The sequence below is a fragment of the Ursus maritimus genome, unplaced genomic scaffold (assembly GCF_017311325.1).
Source record: "Ursus maritimus isolate PB19 unplaced genomic scaffold, ASM1731132v1 scaffold_12, whole genome shotgun sequence".
NCBI classification, from domain to species: Eukaryota; Metazoa; Chordata; class Mammalia; order Carnivora; family Ursidae; genus Ursus; species Ursus maritimus.
The window spans coordinates 46,672,392-46,691,978 of NW_024423564.1; the positions used below are offsets into that span (position 1 = coordinate 46,672,392).

Genomic DNA, 19,587 nt, shown 5'->3' on the forward strand with positions numbered 1-19,587 from the left:
TTTATCATAGGTTTACATTAATTAGCCTGTTTATGTTTCACAGAACATTAGTGTTATGGCATACTGATAAAAGTTTAGGAGAAAATAGTATTTCCAGGTCAAATCTATTTGGAAAATAGTGGGTCAGTACGTATTAAACAGTTTTTTATTGTGATCTTTGTTAGAACTTTAATATGCTGATATGCATTGTGACCTTCTAAGTTGGGGCAGGTGTTGGATATACAGTCGTTGTTCTCCAGAGTTTTTTGATTTGCTTTTTCCCACATGTATCTTGAGAGACTAGAGTTCTGTGGAATGTATTTTTGGGGAACACTTGGTTAGATGATTCAGGATCTGCAAATAATATCAATATTCACTTTTTCTGAGTCCTTTTCATGTAGAGTAGGTACAACAGTTAGTATACTGATATATTTACATTTTTTTAGTTACATACTCTTTTTCGCTTTTTTCTTTATGGCCTTTTCATATTTTTGAGATTTGGTTACATAGGAGCAATATTGAAATGTGTAGTGGAAGATAAAACTTCTACCTTATTAATTCTGTAAATTAATTTTGCATTGTACCACTCTTCAGTCTATGGCACTCCATTCTCTTTTATCTTCTTCCTTAGAGATAAATATACTTTTTTTACTGATTTCATTGTTGAATGAAAACTTGCTGTTTGCATACTTGTCTGTAAACACGGTAAAAATACCCAGGGTGCTCAAATAATATTTGTTGATTGACTTAAAGAGGGATATCCTAGGACTTTTACACTGTTATTTACTTTTCTCATTCATCTTAACAACCTTATTTTTTTACCATTGAAGTCTGATTTTTTTTCTGAATTTCTGGGACTGTTAACCATGTTGGCCTTCTAGGCTGGGAAGTTGTTGAATTATGGATTTGAGTTGAAATGGAAAGAACGTTATACTTAAAGAAGATTTCAGGAATCTTTAGAAGATGTGAAATAGAAAAGTAATCTTTATTTCTTATCCTTTTGGTTGGACATGAGAGAAAGGTTCATCGAACCAGTTGCTGCACCTTTTAATTCATTCTTCTGGGTCTGCAGTTTTTGTATAATATTTTCCCTGAAATGACTCTAGAGTTAGTATGATTTCTTACTCTCATAAGTCTCTGTCTGGATGTTCTTTTTCCTTTGCACTGTCCTATTTATCTTATTCTCTTTGTATTTTATTATCTTTATAGCTCTTGCTTATTTGTATGTGATTTCTACTCCTCATAATTTCATTTTATCCAGACTCCTCAAGTCCTAACTTCTTTGTGGCACACTTATGCATTTTTTAAGCCTTAGTGCCTGGTTGTTAACTGTCTTGTTTTTTTATTACTCATTGTTAAAATTGCTGGGAGAGGCATTTGATTGATCCTGCTTTTTTTTTTTCATGTCTCAGAATATGTTATAGGTGACTGACATATTTATGATGATCTGACGTATTTTTTAGTTGCTCGTTTCTACATCACTTGAATTGTGAGTGGAGGGTGAGTCAAGGGCAGCCATTCAGCAGGATTTATGGCATATCAGAAAACATAGCTGACATGTCTAACATATATATAAGTCATACCAGTCTTATACCTTAGTTTATATAATTGGGATATTGCTTTAGATTGTTGTCCATCTTGCTTTATTTTAGGCTATTAATATATAACTATTGAAACAATTGAAATAATACAGTAGAAAAACATATAAAAATATTGTCTCTTCTACTTTTTCTCCTGATGTAATTAACATTAATAGCCTTGTGGGTATCCTTGCACCCCTTTCTCCTTACTTATATAACGCAGGGGCTTAGTTTGTTTTTACTGAAGTTGAATCACCATACACAGTACTTTGCTATATTTTTCTTTTTACTGAAAAGTTTATTATGAAATAGTTCTGTAAGTCCGTAGATATCTATCCATGTTTATGTTCCCCTAACTTCTTTATATGTACACACATACACACTTAACTTGCATAAAACCCCATGATGGTAGGTTTCTTGGAGAATCAATTTTATTTATTTAAAAAAATTCTTTTTAGCTGGGCTGTCATCCTCTTTCCTTGTTAACCTCCTTCTTTCTTATTTTTTTTTTAAGTTTTTATTTAAATTCCAGTTAGTTAACATACAGTGTAATACTAGGTTTAGTTGCAGAATTTAGTGATTGATCACTTACATACAACACCCAGTACTCATCACAAGTGCCCTCCTTAATACCCATCACCCATATAAACCATCCCACTGCCCACCTCCCTTCTAGTAACCGTCAGTTTGTTATCGATAGTTGAGAGTCTCTTATCTGCTTTGCCTCACCCTGCCCACTCCCCATGTTCATCTCTTTTTCTTTTTGAATTCTGCATGAGTGAAATCCTGTGGTACTTGTCTTTCTGACTGACTTACTTCGCTGAGCATAATACTCTCTAGCTCCATCCACGTCACTGCAAAATGGCAAGATTTCATTCTTTTGATGGCTGAGTAATATCCCATTAATGTGTGTGTGTGAGTGTGTGTGTGTGTGTGTGTATGGCACCTCTTCTTTATCCTTTCATCAGCCAATGGGCATTTGGGCTCTTTATAATTTGGCTATTGTTGGTAATGCTGCTATAAACATCAGGGTACATGTGCTCCTTTGAATCAGTATTTTTGTATCCTTTGGGTAAATACCTAGTAGTTCAATTGCTGGATCATAGGGTAGTTCTATTTTTAACTTTTTGAGGAACCTCCATACTGTTTCCCAGAGTGGCTGCACCAGTTTGCATTCTCACCAACAGTGTGAGAGGGTTCCCTTTTCTCCACATCCAACAATACCTGTTGTTTCCTGTGTCGTTAATTTTAGCCATTCTGACAGGTGTGAGGCCATATCTCATTGTAGTTTTGATTTGTATCTCCCTGATGGTGAGTGATGTTGAGCATCTTTTCATGTGTCTGTTGGCCATCTGGATGTCGTCTTTGGAAAAATGTCTACTCACGAATTTTGCCCATTTGTTATCTGGCTTGTTTTTTGGCTGTTGAATTTTATACATTCTTTATATATTTTGGATACTAACCCTTTATCAGATATGTAATTGGCAAATATCTTCTCCCCTTCCAGAGATTGCCTTTGAGTTTTGTGGATTGTTTCCTTTGCTTTATAAAAGCTTTTTATCTTGAAGTCCCAATAGTTCATGTTTTGCTTTTGTTTGCCTTGCCTCAGGAGACGTATCTAGAAAGAAGTTTCTAGCCTATGTTAAGGAGGTTGCTGCCTGTGTTCTCCTCTAGGATGTTGATGGTTTCAGGTCTCACATTTAGGTCTTTCATCCATTTTGAATTTATTTTTGTATATGGTGTAAGAAGGTGGTCCAGTTTCATTCTTCTACATGTTGCTGTCCAGTTTTCCCAACACCATTTGTTGAAAGGACTATCTTTTTTTTCATTGGATATTCTTTCCTGCTTTGTTGAAGATTAGTTGATCATATAGTTGTGGGTCTATTTCTGGGTTTTATATTCGGTTCCATCTGTGTCTCTGTTTTTGTATTAGTACCATATTATCTTGATCACTGCAGCTTTGCAATATAACTTGAAGTCCAGAATTTTGATGCTTCAGCTTTGCTTTTCTTTTTCAGTGTTGTTTTGGCTATGTGGGGTCTTCTGTGGCTCCATACAGATTTTAGGATTGTTTGTTCTAGCTCTATGAAAAATGCTATTGATATTTTGATAGGGATTGCATTAAATGTGTAGATTGCTTTGGGTGGTATAGATATTTTAACAATATGTGTTCTTCCCATCCATGAACGTGGAATGTCTTTCTATTTCTTTATTTCATCTTCAATTTCTTTCATAAGTGTTTTACAGTATTCAAAGTATAGATCTTTTACCTCTTTGGTAGGTTTATTCCTATATTGTATGGTTTTTGGTGCATTGATAAATGGGATTGATGCCTTGATTTCTCTTTTTGTTGCTTCATTATTGGTGTATAGAAATGCAACAGATTTCTGTACATTGAATTTGTATCCTAGGCTTTACTGAGTTCATATAGCAGTTCTAGCAGTTTTTTGGTGGAGTCTTTTGGGTTTTCTACGTAGAGTATCATGTCATCTGTGAATAGTGAAAGTTTGACTTCTTCTTGCTGATTTTGGATGCCTTTTATTTCTTTTTGTTGTCTGATTGCTGAGGCTAAGACTTCCAGTACTATGTTAAATAACAGTGGTGAGAGTGGATATCCCTGTCTTGTTCTGACAGTAGAGGGAAAGCTTTCAGTTTTTCCCCATTGAGGATAATTGGCTGTGGTTTTCCATATATGGCCTTTATCATGTTGAGGTATGTTCCCTCTATCCCTACTTTGTTGAGGGTTTTCATCATGAATGGATGTTGTACTTTGTCAGATGTCTTTTCTGCATCTATTGAGAGGATCATATGGTTCTTATCCTTTCTTTTATTAATGTGGTGTAGCACATTGAATGATTTGTAAATATTAAACCACCCTTGCAGCCTAGGAATAAATCCCACTTGATCATGGTGAATGATTCTTTTAATGTACTATTGGATTTGATTTACTAGTATTTTGTTGAGAATTTTTGCTTCCATGTTCATCAGGGATATTGGCCTGTAGTTCTCTTTTTTAATGGAATCTTTATCTGGTTTTGGAATTGGGCTAATGCTGGCCTCATAGAATGAGTTTGGGAGTTTTCCTTCCATTTCTGTTTTTGGAATAGTTTGAGAAGAATAGGTATTAACTCTTCTTTAATTGTTTGGTAGAACTCCCCTGGGAAGCCATCTGGTCCTGGACTTTGGTTTGTTGGGAGACTTTTGATTACTGATTCAATTTCTTTGCTGGTTATTGGTCTGTTCAAGTTTTCTGTTTCTCATTGCTTTCGTTTTGGTAGTTTATGTTTCTCGGAATTTATTTCTTCCAGATTGTCTGATTTGTTGGCATATAATTTTTCATAATATTCTATTATAATTGCTTGTATTTCTGTGGTGTTGTTATTTCTCCTTTCTCATTCATGATTTTATTTATTTGGATCCTTTCTCTTTTCTTTTTGATAAGTCTGGCTAGGAGTTTATCAATTTTATTAATTTTTTCAAAGAACCGGCTCCTGGTTTCATTGATCTGTTCTGCTTTTTTAGTTTCTGTATCATTTTTCCACTCTAATCTTTATTATTTCCCTTCCTCTGATGGCTCTAGGCTTTGTTTGTTGTTCTTTTTCTAGCTCCTTTAGGTATAAGGTTAGGTTGTTTATTTGAGGTTTTTCTTGCCTCTTGAGGTAGGCCTGTATTGCTATGTACTTCCCTCTTATGACTGCTTTTGCTGTGTTCCAAATGTTTTGGACTATTGTGTTTTCATTTTTATTTGTTCCCTTGTGTTTCTTTTATTTCTCCTTTAATTTTCTGATTGACCCATTCATTCTGTAGTACCATATTCTTTAACCTCCATGTATTTGTGGTCTTTCCAAATTTTTACTTGTGGTTGACGTGAAGTTTCATAGCGTTGTGGTCAGAAAAGATGAATGGTATGATCTCAGTCTTTTCTTATTTATTGAGGCCTGATTTGTGACCTGGTGTGTGATCTCTTCTGGAGAATGTCCCATGTACACTTGAAAAGAACATAATATTTTGCTACTTTAGAATGGAATTTTCTGAATATATCTGTTGTCTATCTGGTCCAGTGTGCCATTCAAAGCCAGTGTTTCCTTGTTGATTTTCTGCTTAGATGATCTGTCCATTGATGTAAGTGGAGTGTTAAAGTCCCCTACTATTATTATATTATTATCAGTGAATTCTTTTATGTTTGTTATTGTTTTATATATTTGGGTGCTCCTACGTTAGTGGCATAAATATTTACAATTGTTAGGTCTTCTTGTTGGATAGTCCCCTTTATTATGATAGAGTGCCCTTCTTCATCTCTTGTTATAGTCTTTGGTTTAAAATCTAGTTTGTCTGATATAAGTATGGCTACTCTGGCTTTCTTTTGATATCCATTTACATGACAAATGTTTCTCTATCCTCCCACTTTCAATCTGCAGGTGTCTTTGGTCCAAAATGAGTCTCTTGCATGCAGCATATAGATGGATCTTGTTTTTTTATCCATTCCAACACCCTGTGTCTTTTGATCGGAGCATTTAGTCCAATTACATTCAGATAATTATTGGTACATATTAGTGCCATTTTATTACTTGTTTTGTCATTGTTCCTAGAGATTTTCTCTGTTCCTTTCTAGTCTTTGTCATTTTGGTCTTTCCTTCCCACTCGAAGAGTCCCCTGTAATATTTTTTGCAGGGCTGGTTTAGTGTTCACAAAGTTCTTTAGCTTTTGTTCATCTAGGGAACTCTTTATCTCTCCTATTCTGAATGATAACCTTGCTGGATAGAGTATTTTTCATTGCAGATTTTTCCCATTCAGCCTGTTAAATATATCATGCCCTTGGCTTCTGGCTTCTCAAGTTTCTGTGGATAGATCTGTTATGGGTCTTCCCTTGTAAGTTAAGGACTTCTTTGTCTTTTAGGATTTTTTCTTTATCACTGTATTTTGCAAATTTAACTATAATTTGTCTTGGTGTTGGCCTGCTTTTGTTGATTTTGATAGGAGTTCTCTGTGCCTCCTGGATTTGGATATCTGTTTTTTTCCACAGGTTAGAGAAGTTTTCAGCTATTATTTCCTCAAATAAACCGTCTGCTCCCCTTTCTCTCTCTTCTTCTTCTGAGACTCCTGTGATAACAAGTGTTATTACATTTAGTGGAGTCATTGAGTTCCCTAAGTCTGCTCTCGTGTTCCATTGCTATTTCTTTTTTTTCAGCTTTATTATTTTTCATAATTCTTTTTTTTTAAGATTTTATTTATTTATTTGAGAGAGAGCAAGAGAGAGCACAAGCCAGGGAAGGGGCAGAGGGAGAGGGGAAGCAGGCTCCCCACTGAGCAGGGAGCCCCATGTGGGACTTAATCCCAGGACCCTGGGCTCATGACCTGAGCTGAAGGTGGACACTTAACCAACTGAGCTACCCAGGCGCCCAATTTTCCATAATTCTATCTTCTATTTCACTTATTCATTACTCTGCTTCTTCCATCCTTGTCATTACTTTTGAATCTCAGATATTGGTTTTTCTTTTCTGGCCAATTGTTTTTTAGTTCTTTTATTTCTTTGGTAAGGGTCTTCCTGATGTTTTCTATGAGTTTTTCTCAAGACTGGAGAGTATTCTTATGATTGTTGCTTTAAATTCTGTATCAGGCCTATTACTTACTTGTTTTGATTAGATCTCTGGCTGTGACCTTTTCTTGTTTTTTCTTTTGGGATGAATTCCTCCATCTTGGCGTTTTGTATAGGTCTCTGTCTTCTCTGTGTTAGAAAATCCTGTTATGTTTCCTGCTCCCGTGAGTAATGGCTTTATGAAGGAGAGTTCATATAATGTCCAGGGTCTGGCCCTTCAGGAAGTGCCTCTGGTGTGTGCTGCCTGCACTCTGCTGCTGTGTTTTCTCTGCCCTTTCTCTCAGGTCAGTCCTCTACAGAGGCTCTCCTTGCCTGCCGTGGACAGTGTTTGGACCTTGGCCAGAGTGTGGTGAGTTTTAACTAGGTGTGCTCTGGTCTGCTTGTTAAATGAGACCTGATGCTATTTCCACTAGAGTTGAAGCTTTGCAGAACTCTATGGTCAGTAGACGTGGCATATGTGGGGGTTTGTGCTGGTCTTCTGGGGGGAGGGGCTTGCTATGCTGGTCATTAGGCACACTTGCCTGAGAGAAGCACACCAGCAGAGCGTGGCAGGGCAGGACCTGGTGTAAGTAGGTTAAACAGCCAGTGTTGGCACTGTGCTGTTTACTGAAGTTGGTTTCTTTTGAGGGGCGGGGAGGGAAATGGCTCCAGCCAACTCCTTTGTCCCTGGAGAGGGGAGTCCTTGCCTGCTGCTCTCAGGGAAGCCTTGCAGAAAAGCGAATAATTTCCCCTCATGTGTCCGAGCCGTTTTTGGGATCCCTGTTTTCACATTGCCTGTCTTCAGGTTGCTTGCCTGCCTGGAGCAGGGCTATGCACTTAGGGCTTTATTACAACCAAGCCCGCTGACTTTTAAGATTGTTTGTATATTTATTTATTTGTTTATTTATTTATTTAGAAAGCACGCGCAGAGGGAAAGGGAGAAGTAGAGAATCTCAAGCAAACTCTCTCTGAGTGCAAACCTGATGCAGGGCTCAGTCTCAGGACCCGGAGATCATGACCTAAGCTGAAACCACAAGTTGGATATTTAACCAACTGAACCACCCAGGTGCCCCCATGCCTGCTTACTTTTAAAACTTCAACCTTTAGGGACCCAGTGTGGCGGGAACCTGTGCTAGTTTTCTGGGTAAGGGTTTTGCTGCCTTGGGACTGACACAGGTTTCACCCAGAAGGGCAGTGGTGCCAGCATGCAGGGGCATGGTATTTGGAACAAAGCAGGCTAAATAGCCGGTGTCCAGTGTCCGGGTTCGCCGCCCTCAGCAGGTGCCTCTGCACTTATGCTGAGGGGCGGGGGAAATGAAATGGTGCCCGCGGGCTCCTTTGTCCATGGAGAGACAATGCTGTCACAGATGCATTCCAGGAAGAGTGAACAGACTCCCTCCATGTACCCTAGGTGGTCCTCAGATTGTGCTGTCTTCCCAGGGGTTGCTTGCCTGCCTTCTCTCCAGCAGTAGGGCAGTACCCTCAGGTCACTATGGCTGCCAAGGCCAGAGACCTCCAAAACTCCTGTCTTTGAACCCTGCTGGTTGCAAAACCTCATGAGAATCAGCCCCTCTCATTTTCGCAGTCAATGACTTTGGGGAAGTGTTCTCCTTGTGCTTATCCCTGTGTGCTCCACTCTCTCGCCTTTCTCTGTAACCAGGGCTTTCTCCCCTCCCCAGCACCCACAGTCCTTTTCTCTCTCAAACCACTTCACTGCACTTTCCACCTTCCTTGATGTGGCCTTTTTTCTCCCCCTAGTTGTGGAGTTTGTTCTGTCAGTCCTCAGGTTGAATTCTTGGGTATTCAGAATGATTTGATGATCACAACGAACATTTTAATACTCTCTACCTAGGTTCAATAGTTAACATTTTATCATATTTGCTTTGTTTTTCTCTTAGTGTTACATATATTATTTTTGCTGTATCATTTGAAAGTTCGATGTAGACATGACATTTTACCACCAAATACTTTAGCATGCATCTCTAAGAATAAGGACATTCTCTTTCATAACCACAATATCATTATCACACTTTTTAAAAAAAGATTTTATTTACTTATTTGACAGAGAGAGAGAGGGAGGGAGAGAGCACAAACAGGGGGAGCAGCAGGCAGAGGGAGAGGGAGAAGCAGGCTCCCTGCTAAGCAGAGAACCCAACATGGGGGACTCTGGGATCATGACCTGAACTGAAGGCAGATGCTTAACTGACTGAGCCACCCAAGTGCCCCTACCATTATCACACTTAGGAAAATTAATAATATTATTATAATCTCTAATATCTAATCCATATTTTAATTTTTCCAGTTGTTCCAAAAATTTCTTCTATATGTGCTTTATATTGAATCAAGAGCCAATTAAGATTTACTCATTGCATTTGGTGGTTATGTTACTTTATTTTAATCTAGAAAAGTTTGCCTGCTTTTTCTTCTTCCTTTCTACTTCACTTTTTGAATAGTGTGCCCAATCAATTTGTAGAATGTCTCCCATCTCAAATTTGCCTAATTATTTTCTTATGATATAATTTAACTTGTTTCTTATCTTGTGTATTTTCTGCAAATTGAAAATTAGGTATCAAGGCTTGATTTGATTCAAGTTAAATATTTCTAGAAAGAATACTGCATAGGTGATGTTGTGAACTTTATGTCACATCACATTAGAAACATATAATGTCAAGCTATGCCACTATTAATGCCACCATGTTTGGTCACTTGTTTAAGCTGATGATCTCCAGATATCTTCACTGGAAAGGAGCATTTTTCTCTTTATAATTTGTAAGTGATCTTGGGATAATACTTTGGTATCATGTGAATGTCCTATTTTCCAGCACTGTAGCATTTTATATAGTGGCTTTAGCATTCATTGAGGACATTTGCCTAAATCAGTTATTACTTTGGTGTTGTAATACACTGATTTTCAAATTCTACCATTTCTTCTACGTTTATTAGCTGGCATTTTTCTGTAATTGATTGTTTTTAGTTTAATGTGTTATAACTAATCATTATTCTTTTTAATGTGCAGCTTCCCAAATTTGGCCAGTACCTGAGCATTCAGCCTGGTTCATATGTCCTTTTGATATGACACTATTCTTTAAAAATGGCTGTATATTACTCTAGTGGTATAGATGCATCCTATCAGTCAGTCAGTCCCCCATGATGGATATTCATTTAGTTTCCAGTATATTTGCCATTATAAACTGCTAGAATATACATTCTTGTACATATATTCTCTCTTTTTCTCTCTCTCTCTCTCTCTTTTTTTGGGGGGGGGAGGGAGAGAAGGTGGGGGAAGGGCAGAGGGAGAGAGAATCTTAAGCAGACCACACTAGCACAGAGCCCAATGTGGGGCTTGATCTCATGAAATCAAGAGTCGGATGCTTAACTGACTGAGCTACCTAGGAGCCCCTCTTGTACCTATGTTCTTGTATACTGCTGTAGACTTTCTTAAGTACCTTTGTGAAATTTCTCTATTTATTTTATTTCATTTTAATAAAACTTAGCATAGTTATTCCTAGTGCTATATGTTGGTATAGTTATTCGTTTTATAACTAGGAATCACATTCTTCTTCCACTTGTGCTTAACTACATGACATTGTCATTACACCGTTATTTCCTTCAAAGCACTTACCATTATCTGACTTTTTTTTTTTTACTTATTAGTTTACTTATTTTCTTCTAACACAGGATGTAAGCTCTCTGATAGCAAGACCTTATCTTTCTTCTCACTGCTTTTATCAAGGACTTAGTGCTTAGAAATAGCATATTTGCTGAATGACTGATTGAATGAATGAAGTATTCATTTAGGAAATTTACTAATGGATAGCCATCCTAAATTTCCATGAGCCTCAGTTTTGAATTTTTTGCCTATTAATATACCTTTTATTTCTAATTTTTAAGAAGAGTATCTTCAACCTATAGAAGGGTCTATACCTTAGACTTCTTTTGATTACTAAAAAGACTTTCCAGATTTGTCCTTGGAATCATAAACAGATTTTTTCCTCTTTTGACTGTTTCCCTGAAGTAAAATAATTATAACATTTGAAAAATAAGGGTTTATGGAAACATTACTGGTCCTTTTGGAAAGCCCCCCTTTTTTTTTTAACTGAAATAAATTAGGAACTTTTCACTTGACATTACATACGTACAGATCCTCTTTTGAGTTTTATTAGTGGAATTTTGATGTAAATTACTCTTGGGGATCCTGGGTTATCTTTTAGACTATGGAAATATTCTCAAAATACTCTTAGGGATAATTATTAAGGAACATAGTACTTCCTTGGAGAGATACAATTTATTTTTAAGTAATAGAATGGATACTTCTTGAATCTAAGGATCTGAAATAACCTTGTTTAGATATATAGGGCTTTTAAAATTATTTTTCTTTATGGTACAGTGTTTATATTATAGATCTATTTATATTACATTGTATACATTTATACATACAAATGTATATATACATTTCTTTAATTTCTAAATAATTTTTATATTTAGAGATTCTAAAAATTGCATGATGTTTGATATTATTACCGCTTTATGTTTCAGAATGTGCCCATTTACTTTTGGCTCACAATGCTCCAGTAAAGGTGAAAAATGCTCAGGGATGGAGCCCGCTGGCGGAAGCTATCAGCTATGGAGATAGACAGATGAGTAAGCAATATAAATTATTGTTTTTGATATAAACTCTCAAAATATGAAGTTGATGCATTTGATGTAATTTTCATTTAGTGTAATTTTCCATAGTATGAAATGTTTGTCATTATTTATAAACTTATATGTGAATTATTCATGACTTAGGAACTTGGATATCAGGTAGTACACAAAAAGAACTGAGGAATCATGTTTAAAAGTATATTGTTTATTATTTTTTTCTTTTACAGTATTCTGCTCTACTGATATTCTTCCATTGTTTTACTTATTTAATACGAAGGATTTTTAAAAGCACTGAGACCTGATTGTCCTTTCTGGCACCTACTTAATTATATGGAACATTAACTGCAACTGAAAGTAATCACAGTGTGTTATAACAGTTATCTTTTTGCTTTAATTGGTGGGAATAGGCTTTGCTGAAAGCGAGAAGCAAGTGTCTTTGTTTTAGTTTTTGAGAATTTCAAAAAGTCACATGTTTTCTCACAGTATACAAAGTGTTCAGTTACTCTATCTTCTCCTATTCCTAAGTTTTCTTTTTTTTTCCAATTTCATATACAGATTTTATTTTTGTCAAGCACATCTCAATAGTTGAAAATTTTATAAAATTTAAATCTGGATGAATGAGAATATTGTCTTTCTGGTAATATCTTTTTACAATTTGAGGTTGAAAATAATATAAATCTCTACTTGTGGAAGAAACAATAAAAAAATTGGGCAGTTTTATTAAAGAAGTGCATTAAGATTGAACGCTCTTAGGCTGTTACGTCGATTTAGTTCTGTTTGATGCCACGTTTTGGGCTCTTATGTTTAAGCTTTATATGTAATCCATGTATTACATCTTTGTGGACTTTCTGCACATTTTGATGGTGAAGCTTTTGATGGTGAAGTTATATTTGGGCTTAGGATTTAATGAGATAAAATTGTGATGATGTAACAGTTATATGAGTATATATATTTGTTATTCATTGACAATTGTCCTTTCTGGGCAAAATCAAGAGACTCTTACGAGAGTAAGAAACGATACTAATCCTAGAATTATGTCAGGGAAAAGACCAAAAAATGTACAGATCTAGCATACTGAGAATAAAGTAAAATTTGCAGCAACCAGTCTAAAGGAACTTTCTCTGATGTTTCTAACCCATTAACAGAATGGAGAGGAAACCAGATGGACTCCTGGGTTTCTGACTTACACTGAGACTTATGTGGCTTTCACATAACTTTTATTTAGAGTCAGTGAATATTTACTGAGTTCTGACTATAAGGCATGTATATATAGTAAGATGTGGAGAATGAACACATGGTCTCTGCCCTTTAGGAGCTTATAACCTATTGAGAAGTCCAAGAAACAGTTTTCTTGGAAAATCAGTTACCGGATTTTAATGTAAAAGATTGAGGCCCATAGTAGTTGAGATCTGCTTTTAAAGTGATTTTCTTCTGTAGAGTGATGTCTTAGATACACGTTCTGAATAGTATTCCATTGCCAATCATTGTATATACATAATTATTCAGTGCTTTCAAAAATTATTTCCCATCACATGAAATGGAAATATTTAACTGCTAACTTAAAGAATAGTAAATTTAACAACTCTTAAGCTGCATATTTAGAAATATATGGATGTGGGGCGCCTGGGTGACTCAGTCATTAAGTGTCTGGCTTCGGCTCAGGGTGTGATCCCAGAGTCCTGGGATCAAGCCCCGCATCGGGCTCCCTGCTCCGCTGGGAGCTTCTTCTTCCTCTCCCACTCCCCCTGCTTGTGTTCCCTCTCTCGCTGGCTGTCTCTCTTTCTGTCAAATAAATAAATAAAATCTTAAAAAAAAAAGAAATATATGGATGTATTTACAATAGTATTAAATGGGTCTGTACTTTGAAATTGTTTTAAATACTATGATTTAAGTTTTTAATTACTTAGCTTGTGTTACATTAAAAATTTCTAGGCATAGAAGATTACATTATTTGAAAAATTAGAGCTAATCTAATATAATTATTACTGAAATATTATCTTGTTAACAAAATATAATCTGATATTATAAATTACTAGCAAAAGCTGTGACCTGTTTCTTTTTTGGTCTGATTTTTGCTGATGTTTTTGTGCTACAGAACAGCTAGATGATATGATATTTTTTGGAGACTATCTAGAATTATTTCACTTGGGAGGGGGCGCCTGGTTGGCTTAGTCGGAAGTGCATGTAGCTCTTGATCTCAGGGTTGTGAGTTTGAGCCCCAAGTTGTGTGTAGAGATTACTAAAAAAACTTAAAGAACTATTTCACTTTAGAGTTAATAAAATTTCAAGATTATGTTGCTTTTCTTCCTTATGGTGGTTACGTGGTGAACAGTGATCAGCCCAGGTCAGTATCAGAGAGATATCAGTCTGGAATTTAATTAATTTGATGTTAGATTTGTTGAGTTTGAGTTATCTATGGTATGTCCATAGAACTATCTAAATAAGAAGTGTGAAATAATTTCTGGAGCATAAAAGGAAGTGGAGGGCAGACGATACAGATCTGAATGATTCTTGGAGCAGGAGGGCATAGTTCCAAAGGCTTTAGGCACAACCAACTGAATACTTTAAAAGTGCTTTGTATGGGAAAAGAAGGAAAGAGAAAGTTAAATAAGTTGTGGTTTATTGGAGTTCTTCATTTGAGTCTTTGTATGAATTCTGATACCATCCAAGTCCTCTAAAGGTAATTTTATCCTTATTATCAGTCATTAATGTGATTCTTACAATATGGGAGTACAAATCCTGATCCCACAAAAACATATTGCTAATTTTGTATAATTGCATTCTGAATGTTTGGTTCTGTTTCCATAAGAAAGTTTGAGTTGATGTTGTTTTTTAATGTAATGTAAATTTCTTTGTCACTATCTTTTTAATAATGTTTGGCCATTTTAATGTAATTGTTAATTTACTGCATGTGTTCAGTCAGTTTCAGTATATTTACCTGGTGAAAAATATAGGACTTCTGCTTTACATTAAGATATCTTTTCTGTTTATGAATTGACTTCTTTCCATTCCTTACATTCACAGAGGTTTGTTTGAGTTTGAAGGCAAGAAAGATTTATTAAAATACTTGAGCTTATAGTGGAGAAGAACTATAAAAAGAATCCTACTACATTTGGGTAATGTAGCTTTGATATTAAAGTTAAATTATAACAAACATGAAGTTAGCCAGATTCATATAAATTTGAATCTGGAAGGAACTTTAATGATTATCCAGGTCATTGGTTCTCAGACTATTTGGATTTCACAGACCAGAAAAAAATTGTATTTGAGGATTGATGTGGAGTAGCTAACGTTTCATTTTAGCATGTAAAAACTTTAAAAAAGGATAATTACTTTCTTCTACGATCACCATTTCATTAAAAAAAAAGACATTTTGAAACCAAAAATACCAGAAAGAATAGTCCTTAAATTGAAAAAAACCAACTACTCCAGCCTGGTTCCCAATTTTTTCATTTTACTGCATATCACTGGGAACTTGAACAGTTGGGCACTGAAATATAGACTTGTATTTGGAAACTACTGACCTAGGTCACAAAGCTAGTTGTAGGACAGTATGATGAGATGAGGTCCCACACCTTGACTTCTAGGTCTCATCTCAGCCTCTTCTGTTGTTCCAAAAGACCATGAGTGATTTAAATTTGCTCTTTGATTTTTGACCTTTTAAAATACAGTGGGGTGATGGTTAAAACTGTGGTTCAAAGTAAGAATAGATTCCACTGTTTTTCAGATTATTTTCTGGGCTTTTCCTAATTTGAACATTGTACACAAAACAAATCTGGTCTAAGCTTTCACTGCCATCTTCTTTTCTTCTTTCCTTTTTGTTTTCTTTTTATCTTTTGCTTCTGTATTCCACATAAGGCTTTAAGTAGGTTGTAAGAATGCATATTGTAAAATAGTAAAAATAATAGTATTTTAATGTATATGAATATATATATATATATATGAAAAATATGTCAGGACTAGGAGGAAGTCAGCATGTAGTGATGTACATATTTTTCCCCCAGTGCATATTTTCTATCTTCTTATCTTTTGTTAGGCTTATTTCATTTAAGTCTAATATTTTCCCTTATTTCAGTTGCATCATCTGACTGAGACTGGGTAATCTAAATACTCACTGATAATTAAAAACTAGGAAAACTAGTGTGAATATAAGTTCATGTTGAGGTATCTCTTCTCAATTTTCCTTGGGGTTCATAACAGTTTTATTAAACTTATTGACTTATTTATAATGTCTGTATATATGTCTTTGTATAATAAACTAGTGGTGTTTTCTAACATGACGAAAAAGTTTTTTCTATAAATTTTTTTTAATTGAGCTATAATTGACAATTTAGCATGGTGAAATTCATTTTAAATTAAAAACAATTTTTTAATTTAAACTTTAGTTACGGCTCTTTTAAGGAAGCTTAAGCAGCAATCCAGGGAAAGTGTTGAAGAAAAACGACCTCGATTATTAAAAGCCCTAAAAGAGGTAGGCTATATCTCTTTACTGATCTTGCACCTAAAGAGTAATTAAAGTATACTTTTAAGCATTTTTTAAATGCAGTCTTAATCGCTTGATTATTAAGAGTCAAGAAATGGTAAAAATCCTGTTTGAATTAAGCAATGATGATAAAACAAAATACCCTGATTATAATGGATAAATTTCATCCTATGGAAGCACTGTTTACTTTGAACTAGGAAAGTAGATAAAGAATTACTGTTTTCAACTAATTAGATAAGAACTCTAAGAAAAAAGGAGGTAGATCATAATTAATGGCAGTAATTTTCCTTTGTACTTTGGTTTAGAAGATTCCCTAAGAGCTGAAGCCACTATCTGCTCCAGGAACAGCATTTTCTCTATATAGCAAAACTCTTTTTGTCTATCCTACATCATGATGGTAAGAGCTGTGTGTGCTGGCACAGAAAGGAAGAGAGCTTTGTTCTCTTTTATTTTTGTCCACTGTATTTTTGATATCTGAAAGAACTGTGGGAGATAGACCCATCATGTTAACTGTGTCTCCTCTGAAGTATGCTTTTTTTGGTTTTTTATCTCTAGAGATAAATTTGTTTAGAATATTTGATCACAGTAGTTTCCTTAACAGTTATAGGCTTTGCTGTCTAGCTTCTAATTTGTGAAATACAAACTTTCATCTCGTAAACTTGTGTTAACAGTTTGTAGAAAAAGTTTCTATTTCAGAGTGTCATTTTCTTAGTTCATTATGAGGCTGCACAAATAGTCATTTTGGAAGTCATATTTTATAACACATCTAAAGTTATTAGCTAGTTTTACAGTTATTGTTATTTTGGTTATGGCTGAGAAATGGACTATTTATTGATACCAATTTAAATGCCTGTCAGTTTCAGATATGTTTCAATGTAGTTAAGATATTCTTGTAAAATCTGTAGTTGGTGCATATTTTCCTTTGTAGATAAATATAATAATGTGTGCTACTGTAACATTTTAAGTAATTTAACCATATTTTTTTCCTCCAGTTCCAAAAATTGAAACTACTTTCTATTCCTGTCTATAGACCGTTAGCGATAATAGATTTTTTTTTAAAAAAAGCAAAATATTCAATAGATATAAGAGCTGTTAAACTAAGGTGCATTTAGTAATTATTTGTATTTTGTTTCTTAGCTAGGTGACTTTTATCTGGAACTTCACTGGGATTTTCAAAGCTGGGGTAAGAGTGTGCTATGTTTTACTGTAAAATATGTACACATGCAGAAATGCAAGTTAGAAAAAGTTATTATATAGAAATGTTAACAAATTTGATACTTACCCTAAGGAAAATTAAATATTTTTTATCACATTGAATGTAATGTTAATAAAGCCCTGTAGTAATACTTAATTATCCCAACCTAATTAGTAACTTCCAAAAGTTTTATTTTTAAGATTGAAAATTATTTTTTTTAACAAAATGAAGGTTTGAATATTGTAATAAATATAAGGAATTCTCAAAGGGAAGAGAATAATTATAAGATTATTAGATTACTGAATTTAAGGAGGTTTGAAATATAGTACTTAGATCCCTGGATGAGAAGAATTCAGTTAACGTTATTTGATTTTGTATATTTTGTCATCTTTCAATCATTTTTGCCACTTTTATTGTATACTTTCCAGCTGCTTTCTTAGCATAGTGTTTGGTTGCACACTGTTTCAATTATTTATAAAACCTTAATCCCTAGATATTTTGTAATAATTTAATGATTTATCTTGGCTAGGTAAGTTTCCCTCCTCCCTATTTTAAACCTCAGTCCATTTAGGGAGAAAACCTTCATGTCTAAATAGGCCTTTGATCCTAGTGACCTTTACTAATGAAGCAACTACTAAAACAACTAAATTTGGGTTTTTTTTTTTTTAAGATTTAAAAACAATGTAATCTGTATATAGGTTTGGATATAATGAGCTTACATGTGTTTTTAAAGCATTTGAATTAGTTTCTGTGATATAAAGATATTTGAATGCTCAGTGATATTTATCCCCAAAATAATCATCAAACTAATCAGATATTGACAACTATAAAAATCACTGTTACTGTTTATGTGAATGCTTTCAAACGCTTTTCAAAGATTATACAAGTATATGTGTGCATGTATATACACAAATACATATATGTGTATATATCTTCAGAATTATTTTTTAATGGGATCATACCATTATATCATTATGCAATTTGCCATTTTTACATAATGTATCATAGGCATCTTTCCATATTTTTTCATGAGGAAGTACTTTAACAAGTACATAATAATGTATAGCATGAATGATTAAGATTTTTGTAGTGTGTTTAATCTCTAAATGTAAAGTTTTGATTTCTAATGTAATCCGTTCTTTCCAACATTGTTACAACTCTAGCTTGTTAGGTCAATTCTGGTTCCATCAAAATCACACATGATTTTGTTACTCTGTAGGCCTACCTTGCCTTTATGCTTTATATATCATTCAGAGTCCCGCTGTTTTAGAACACTGAGAGAAAAAGAGGTTTGTAGTAGCTTTGTAAAATAAAAGAACTCCAAGTCAGATTGGTGTAAAGCCTGAATACTATTTTTTTTTACCCATTTTTTTTTTCCATCTGTAAAAACCCCAGGACTGCTTGGTAATCTTATATTCAAGGTAGTCCCTTGAGTATATTGGCTCTTTAACTGATTCTCAATAAATTGTTAGTGGTTTAAATTCTGAAATAGTCCATTTATCTTCCTGAGCAAATGTTTTAGAATATTTTAAAAGTAACATTTCAATTATATGAAGAGACAGAAATGGAAGTAATCACTGCTGAAATTGTACATATATCTATAGTTATAAACGTTATAGATGTTGCATAATCAAATTCATGACATAACTACTGCGGTATTTGTTGAAAGTATTGCTTCTTTGGGAACTTGACTTTGATGCAAAAAAGTCAGCACATCTGTTTCATTGTTGATTAAGGATTTTACTGATTTCATGTCAAGACTACTAGCACCTGATGGTTAGATGTCATGTGTAATTCTAAAAACTTAGCTCATTGGCTAGATTTAATTTAGACACTTTGGACTTAAAAAATGCAGGATAATCCCTATTGTTAGATTTGATTAGTAAGCTTTTTTCTAGAGTTTAGGCATGTTTCTTTCTTTCCCTAATATTGGGGCACCTGGCTGGCTCAGTTGGTAGAACATACAACTCTTGATCTCAGGGTTGTGAGTTCAAGCTCCATGTTGGGCATGGAGCCTACTTAAAAAAAAAAAAAGAATGAAAAAGGAACAACTTATAAATTCCCTTTGCAAACATAAAATGCTAAATAAACGTGACACTTTGATTTTTATTAAGAAAAACCCTGATATTAA

At 34.6% G+C, this 19,587-nt stretch overlaps 1 protein-coding gene across 3 annotated transcripts in view; it reads left to right on the forward strand.

Moving 5' to 3' along the window:
* Positions 1-19,587, forward strand: part of ANKRD13C (ankyrin repeat domain 13C) — a 94,409-nt gene that overhangs the window by 22,161 nt on the left and 52,661 nt on the right. For all 3 annotated transcript variants that reach the window (XM_008690726.2, XM_008690727.2, XM_008690725.2), the window contains exons 3-5: positions 11,671-11,775; positions 16,164-16,249; positions 17,399-17,444. In XM_008690726.2, the coding sequence (XP_008688948.1) occupies positions 11,671-11,775; positions 16,164-16,249; positions 17,399-17,444 (237 nt within the window). The remainder of the gene's footprint in view (positions 1-11,670; positions 11,776-16,163; positions 16,250-17,398; positions 17,445-19,587) is intronic.